Genomic DNA, 8,154 nt, shown 5'->3' on the forward strand with positions numbered 1-8,154 from the left:
TCTCCTGTAATCATCTCCACCGCTATCCAGAGAGTCACTTTAAGAGCTCATGCCACTGGGGATGACTATAAGAAAGAAGTAGAAAACCTCCACAGGGCACTCTCTTTTATTTTGAAAAAAAAAACATAAAGACTGGGGATATAGATGAGGCCTGGCATACACAACGTGCTGGGTTCCATTCCTAGCAATACACATGTGTGTGCGCACAGTGAGGGGCGAGCAGGGGAAACAGAGAGAAAGGAGAGAGGAGGGGGCCGACCAAGGAGAGAGGGAAAGAAAGAGTGAAAGAGAGACAGGAGAGAGGGAAGGAGAGAAACAGAGAGAAGAGAAAGAAAGGAGAGAAAGGAGAAAAGGAGAGAGGGAGAGAGAGGGGAGAGAGAGAGAGAGAGAGAGAGAGAGAGAGAGAGAGAGAGAGGAGAGAGGGAGGAGAAAGAGAGAGCACACACTCTTTAAGTTTCAGATGAGAGAATGAAGGGACAGCAAACCCAGAATCAGGACCTGCCCCTGTAGTGGGCAGGGCTAGGAGCTTGTTAGGGTTTCGGCCAAGCATTCCTTATGGGCAGAGAAAGGCCATCCTAGAGCCATCTCAGAGCCTCTCTCTCTCTGCCTTCTCCTCCCAGCCGAGTCTGGCAAACCTGACCTCCCTCAGCCAGGACTTACCACCCATCCTGAGAGCGCCATGACACCTGTGCCACCTTTCCAGCTCCTGTTGGTGCTCAGCCTGGCACCACAGCTGGTGCCTGCAAGTCCCAAGCAATACTTTCTGAGTAGGTGCCTGGGTCTGGGCTCCAGGGGAGGGACGGGGATCGCTCCTGAGGAGAAGAGAGTGTCTCAGGGGCACCTCTAGAGAATTTCACAGTGCGTAGAATAGTACAGCATTCAAGGATCCGGACGTTAAAGTCAGCAAACTCTAGGTAGAATCTCTGTTCCATTTTCGTCTAACATGGCTCCAAACCCTCCAAGAAGAAGAGGCTTTGCCTTTTCAAATGTGACATTATAATGTAAATAATGATACTGAGTCAAGAAAAAAAGAGGAACTGGTGTGTCCAGGCGTGGAGCTCTCTTACAGCCCACTAAATATTTGTTACAATAAAGGTTGTCAGCCTCGTCCCCCTGGCTCAGTTTGCTGGCCCCAGTTGCATCATGGAAAGAATGTTTCAAGCATTAAGACAGATGGGAAAATGAAACTGGTAGAAATCAAGATTTGATCTGCATAACATTGGACTTGGAGGATATCTGGGGAGGAAGGGAAGGGGGACCTCGTATTTTATTTTATGCTTGGTAAAATCTAGAGGCACTGCACAATTGCCAGTAACCAGCATCCACTAGAGTCTGTCTCATTGGCCGCTAATGCCCCTCAACCTGACAGGGGCAGGAATGCCCACTGTGGGCCAATACGCAGTAGGAAGAGAGCTATCTTGTGTGCATTCGGGGGTTCAGTGAGAGGATATGACTGACAGCTCACGTTCCTGTGGAGGCTCAGTTCTGTTTGCAGAGCTTCTGAGAGGAAAAGGAGAAGCCGGATGTTGGTCTCCCATTCTGAAATTCTCACCCTCCTTACCATGAAAAAATATCTACCCCAACTGTGAATTGGATCCCAGTTTCCAATGCAGCTCTTGCAGTTTATTGGGTTTGTTTTTGTGCTACATTTATCTTCTGTTTAGGCCTCTTAATTATATATATATATATATATATATATATATATATATATATATATATATATATCACAAATTACCTATGTCCAGTTGGTTCCGGGAAAAAAATCATTAAGGGAAGGTTGAGGGATTTTCTCAAGACCACACAATAAGTTAATATAAATTAGGTGGCCAATACCTTTGTTTGAAACTTACCATACACACAGACGAATACATTCACACCCTTAATACAGACCCTAACAGGGTCTATAGGGACTCGGTATCTGATCTGTGAGGATTATGAATAGACAATGAGTTCAAGGTCCCACCAAATAGTCTCAGATCTGATATCCAGCCCTAGTTCCCAGAGGAAGATGGTAGCTAGGGGCAAACCCTATTCCCATCCCTGGAGAGCAGCAAGGGGAGACAAGGTTGCTGCTGTCTGTTCTTTCAGCCACGCTCTCACCTACTCTTCATTCCAGAGTATGTCTTGGAACCGCCGCCCTGCAGATCAGAGCCTGACATCTGCGACACCTTCTGTACGGAGCAGGAGGAGTGCTCACCAAATCTTCAGTGCTGTTCTGCCTATTGTGGGATAGTGTGTACCTCAAACCAAGCCCCAGTGGTTGGGGTCTCCTGAGGGTCTCCTCTCCCAGCCCTGGCACCAGAGCTGTTGGCAGAGGACGACAGTAGAGCCTCGAGCCCATGATTGTGGTGTCTTCTTTCCTTCCCTTTAATCTTGTTGGTTCTGCCATATTGCCAACCTGGTCTCTGCCTTTACCAAGAGTGATTTCCACAAACTCTTATCCTCAAAATCTCATAATCCTTCTCCCTCCAGCACTGTAGCTGTGACTCTCTGCCACCATCGCTCTGAATGTACTCATAGTTTCTATTCTAGGACCTCCCTGGTCCCAGAGTCTACCTTTATCCCAGCATCTGCCTGGAATGATGTATCTGGTCACACGAAGCAAGTTTGTTCTCCTTTGGCTCGTTCCCCTTTGTCCCTTGGCATTCTTAAGTTCAGGAGAGCTGTGACCGACCGCCTAGGCATGAGGGTCAATCAGCCCTGAATCTTCCAAAGGGAAGGGTTCTGGGACAGAGAGAAGAATCTAGTGTGCTGATGAGACACGACTACTCCTCTCACCCAGGCATGTGTGTCGCCTTTAATATGGCGGTCCCTATTTCTCTCTATCTATCTCTCTCTCTCTCTCTCTCCCTCCCTCCCTCCCTCCCCCCCCCTCTCTTGAACAGATGACACTTGTCTATGTCTCACGAGACCCAAATGAAGTCTAGACCAAAGACCCCCGGCTGGAGGTTCAGCTGCTGAGTTTCCTGAGGAAAGATTGAAGTGCCTTGCCTTGTTCTTTGCTGTGGCCGATGCCCAGAGCAAATGCCCAGCTGTGTAGACAATGTACAGAGTGATGGTGCACATCTGGAGTCAGACACCTAGGCTCAAGTGCTGGCTCTACCATTTCTAACTTGGTGATCTCAAAGGGATCTCTCTCTCTCTCTCTCTCTCTCTCTCTCTCTCTCTCTCTCTCTCTTTCTCTCTCTCAATCTCTCTCTGAATCAGCCTGCTCATCCTTAAGAGAAAAGTAAACACGAGACTAAAATAAAAACCACAAATGAGCTGAGACAGTCTCTCGCCTCGTGATTAATTTCCATACAATTCACTGAGCTCAGCTTCATGTTCTACCTTCGGGTGGGATTAACAAAAAGTAGGAATTACACCTTCAAGAACAAACTGTCACCCCACGCAGTTGAAAATATTTTCTTCTGCAGATTTGAGACTCCTCAGGCTTGACCATCGAGGCATGCACCCAAGTGCATTGCCTAAAAGTAAGGTTCTCCCGATTTCACTTCACCAGTCTTTGAACTCATTCCCCGGGGGCCAGAGTATGGTCTACAAGACAGAGAAGCAGAGTCATGTCCTAAGGGGAGTGCAGGACACTGAGACCTGAGGTTCTGCTAAAGAACAGCCTGTTCTGTCCGCCAGTGGGCAAGCACCATGAATGGGAATTCAGACTGGGTCTTTCACATTCTGTGAGTCAGTCATTGGTTAACTCACTGTACCTCTCTGAGACAGTTAAGCTGCTCATGCGAAAGAGAGAGAGGCCATCCGTGCCTGAGAATGTTGGTGAGGATAACTCAAGGATGCACGGATGAGAGCACGCTCGCCGAGGAGACTGCAAAGATGTGAGCACATAGACGTCACTCTTCCTGAGTTCTGGGTGTTTGTTCTTTGAAAAGGTGGAGAGGGGGTCGCCTCTATAATTTCACTGAGATTACAAGAGGTGATTAATCAAACCCAGTTCCCTGTTACCCCACCACCAAAACAAGGATGCTGTTTATCACTTGGTGACTGTTGTTGTAGAGTTCTTTTTAACGTCGGAGCTGTGCTGGAGAAATGACTCAGTGGTTAAGATGGCTGGCTGCTCCATCGTGGGTCCCAGTACCTCACAAATGTCTGTAACTCCAGCCCGAAGGAATCCAACACCCTCTTCTGACCTACTAGGACACCTGCACACACATGGGTACATTCATGCACATGTGTGCACAAACACACCTACATAAAAACAATAAAAAATTCTTTTAATTAAATATACAATTTAAGGTCTGTTGATGGTCTGATGTCCCCAGAGTTTTCAAATAAGAATACTGATGTCTAGGCTCCAAAGTGCTCTGACTGATCTTGTACAGAAATAATGTTTTATGTCAGCAAGTAGAGCACAGCACATTTTGAGCATCGTTTTGGCCCTTAGACATCCCCTGCCAAGTCCACACTTACCTCTTGTTATAGCAGAGGCATAAGCCTGGCCATCAGTCAACACATTGACCTCTTAGGTAATCCAAGGCCATGCAGCAGGAAGCCAGGGGAAGAGGAGTAGGAACCCCAGTACATCGTTGGGAATCTGTCTAGCTTGGCTCTGCTAATGTAGTCCTGTTGGACCATCCCTAGTCCTCAGAGGCACAGGGGTAGAGAACTCCTATATCTCCGGTGTACTGTGAAGATGAAATGAGATTCCGTATGCAAACCCCACACAGGGTTGCTGGCAGAGTCCAAGAATATCCGTATTACCTGTGTCTAGTGGGTCCAAGATGGCTGAGCATGCCTGGTAACCTAAAATTTGACTCCCCCAAACCCTCCATGGTGGAAGAGAACCAAATCCTACAAGTTGTCACCTGACCTCTGCATGTACAAAACACACACACAGAGACAAAACTAACTAACTAAATAAATAAATAATTGCTATAAAGTGTACGTTCCAATATAAATAAATGTTTGCCTGGTTGGCCCATTGTTAATTTCTCCAGTCTCTTTCTGGACTAACTCAAGTTGGTGAAAACGAGGCAAGTGTTCTCAAGTCGAGAGCAGCATGCAGTTCTGAATATTCCTCACATCTTTGAAAGATAAACGGATTTAAGCTCACAGTGAATCGATTCTAACTGATCAGTGATTTCAGTGCCTGTCCTAAGCTGGCAGGGGACTCTGTGCGCCCCCTGCAGAGCCCCCATGAAAGACCTCCACTCACCTAGTCCACAGGTCCTCTTTCCCGTCTGTTGCATAGCCCCTACGTGAACTTTATCTCACCTCCAACTCTGAACCTCTCTTCTGAGAAACCTTTCCAATCCAGCTGACTTTCTGGATCCCCCTCACCGAGAGCAAGCAGAGTGTTCAGAAAAACCTGCAGGTTCCCCATACCATCAACACCCAAACAAACGCGGTTCCAGCCACCCTCAGGGAGCCAGGCAGGTCTCTTACATTTCTGTTGGCCCATTCAGAACACAGCAACCACCGTCTTAGTTACTCAAGCTTGACAACAAAGACTTTCACAGTGTTTGGTGGTACAGGAGAAATTTTTACATTTAGCATATTAGTGTTTAATTCTAATTTGTGCAAGACATAAAATTCCAATATTTTGTCTTAATCAGTTTGAAAGGATTTGGGTACATGTTTGCCTTTTTTGGTGAATGTGAAGACTGGAAGACCCACAGCTGTCGAAATAAGTCTTCTTGGCCATGGAGCTGCTCTTACAACGTCTTTTTCGTACTCACGGGGATGCCAGGCAGCAGCTGGTGCTGTAAGGGTGAAGTAGCATTTCCAGATGCTACTGTGCCCACCCTGTTTCAGTTCAGCCTGGAGAACTGAGGACTGAAGCCTGAAACTGTCAACAGATGAGGTGTAGAAGGAATGACAACCACGGTAGATTTTTAAAAAGCAGGCAAGTGGGGTTGGGGATTTAGCTCAGTGGTAGAGCGCTTGCCTAGCCAAGCGCAAGGCCCTGGGTTCGGTCCCCAGCTCTGAAAAAAAAAAAAAAAGAAAAGAAAAGAAAAGAAAATGTTCTTTCTAACATCTAGAACAAGATTAGGATACCCACAGAGGGAGTAGGAGGTTATATGTGTGTGCACGCGTGTGTGCACACGTGTGCTCACACATACAGAGGTCACAAGTCCACATGGGCTGCCTTACTCATCACTCACCACCTTACTTTCTTAATCATGGTGTCTTTGTGAACATGAAGTTTGTGGCTTTGGCTAGCATGGCTGGCCAGCAAGTCCCCAAAATCCACCTCTCCCCTCCCTCCTATCCCTGCAACTAAGGTTGCAGACATGCACTGCTGGGCCTAGCTTTTACCTGTCCTCATGCTCGCACAGCAAGCGTTTTACCCACTGGGCTGTCTGCACATCCCTTAGGAGTCCCACTGCCATTGTCTTTATTCAGTATGACACTGGACGTCTTGGCCAAGACAATTAAGCATGAGAAACAAATAGATTCCCACTCAGGCTAGAAAACGAGAAAGACTAATAGCCTTATTTGCAGACAGCATGATCGCACACACAGAGACTCTAAAGACTCCATAAAACTCTATCCAAGGGGTTGGGGATTTAGCTCAGTGGTAGAGCGCTTGCCTAGCAAGCGCAAGGCCCTGGGTTCGGTCCCCAGCTCCGAAAAAAAGAAAAAAAAAAAAAAAACTCTATCCAATAAACAAATGCGGCAAAGTTTCACAGTACAAATTGAAGATACACACACACACACACACACACACACACACACACACACACACACCATAGTAACTACCAGGAAAAAAAAAAGAAAGAAAGCTATCATTTTTACAATAGCAACAGAAAATAAGACACCAGGGAATCCGTTTAGCCAGAGTTGGAAATCTCTTGGTGAGAACTAGAGTACGTTGATGAAGTGAGTCGGAGAAGACACCACCAAATCAGAAAACCACAAACTGAAACTAACGTTGTTCAAGTTTCCCTCCTTCCAACATGATCTACAGATTCAGCGCAACCCTCATCTAAATACCAACGGCATTCCATACAGACATGAAAAACAGTACGAAAACTGGTATGATTCACAAAAGACCCCCCCAAATAACTAAGGCAATCTTGAGAGGGGAAAAAAGAAAAAATCAGAGGCTGCAGCAACTGATCCATGAAGGACCAGGCATACACAAACACTAAGACATACAGTGTCAAGAACCCAGTCTTAAAGCCACCCATTTATAGTCACCTGATTTCATTCATTCACTCACTCATTCATTCATTCATTCATTCGTTCATTTGTTCAGTGTGTTGTGTTGTGTGTGTGCACATACATGTGCAGAGGTCAGAAGACAACATGTGCGAGTCTGTTCTCTTTCCATCATGTACGACTCGGAAACCAAATGCACGTCATATTGCTTGACAGCAAGCCCTCTGTCCGCTGAGCCAGCTCACCAACCCCCATACCGATTGGTTTTTGACAAAAGTACCAAGCATGCACACTGGCCAACGGACAATCTCTGTAGTAAGCCGTGCTGAGGAAAGTGTATATCCACATACGGAAAAGAAGGAGCATTTCTCACCGCGTTAAAAATAAACTGAAGATGTGAGAGACAAAACAGCGGAAACACTGGAAGAAAATAAAAGGCGGGCATTCCGTGATGTTAGACTGGGCGAGTGCTCGAAAATGCAAGAGGCATCTGACAGGAACACACGGGATTACGTCACACTCTAAAGCTTCTTCACAGCAAAGAAAATGAGAGGAGCGGAGGAGAGCACTCAGTGCGCAAAGCGCATGCGTACACAGAGCACGTGCTTACATGCAGAGGAAGCGCTTGCCTTTGGTCCAAACTCCACATTAGAAAAAGAGGGGGGAGATGTGATAGTGTGTACATCTGTGTTCTCGGATGCACAGATAGATGTGAGTCCCTGAGACTCATCGGCCAGCTAGCCTAGCCAACTTGGCAACTTCCAAGCCAATGAGAGACCCCGTCTCAGAATTCTACAAAAGGGGCAGGGTGCACAGCGCTTGAAGAACACACCCAGGGTTCCCCTCTAATATAGACACACACACACACACACACACACACACACACACACACACACACACACACACACACGAACACTTACACGGAGAGAAGATAATCAACAGGGTGAAGAGAAAGGTGATAGAATGGGAGAAAACCATTCAAGCTGTATCTCTAGCAAGGGCTTAATACCAGAAATATGAGGAACTCAGACAATTGTT

General features: G+C 46.6%; 1 protein-coding gene across 1 annotated transcript; it reads left to right on the plus strand.

Annotated features, from left to right (window-relative positions):
- Positions 1–594: 594 nt before the first annotated feature.
- On the plus strand, positions 595–3,260 carry Wfdc13 (WAP four-disulfide core domain 13). Its single transcript, XM_087655275.1, has 2 exons — positions 595–767; positions 2,117–3,260. The coding sequence occupies exons 1-2, from the start codon at positions 680–682 to the stop codon at positions 2,272–2,274; spliced, it is 246 nt and encodes an 81-aa protein (XP_087511401.1). The 5' UTR covers positions 595–679; the 3' UTR covers positions 2,275–3,260.
- The last annotated feature ends 4,894 nt before the right edge of the window (positions 3,261–8,154 follow it).

This window comes from Rattus norvegicus, chromosome 3 (genome assembly GCF_021556685.1).
Source record: "Rattus norvegicus strain SHRSP/BbbUtx chromosome 3, alternate assembly SHRSP_T2T, whole genome shotgun sequence".
NCBI classification, from domain to species: Eukaryota; Metazoa; Chordata; class Mammalia; order Rodentia; family Muridae; genus Rattus; species Rattus norvegicus.

Bases quoted from the DNA above. Each gene is read 5' to 3' on its own strand.
- Wfdc13 (XM_087655275.1), top strand. From the start codon at position 680: ATGACACCTGTGCCACCTTTCCAGCTCCTGTTGGTGCTCAGCCTGGCA. The intron at 768-2,116 runs GTAGGTGCCTGG...TCTTCATTCCAG, and splicing joins TCCCAAGCAATACTTTCTGA to AGTATGTCTTGGAACCGCCG.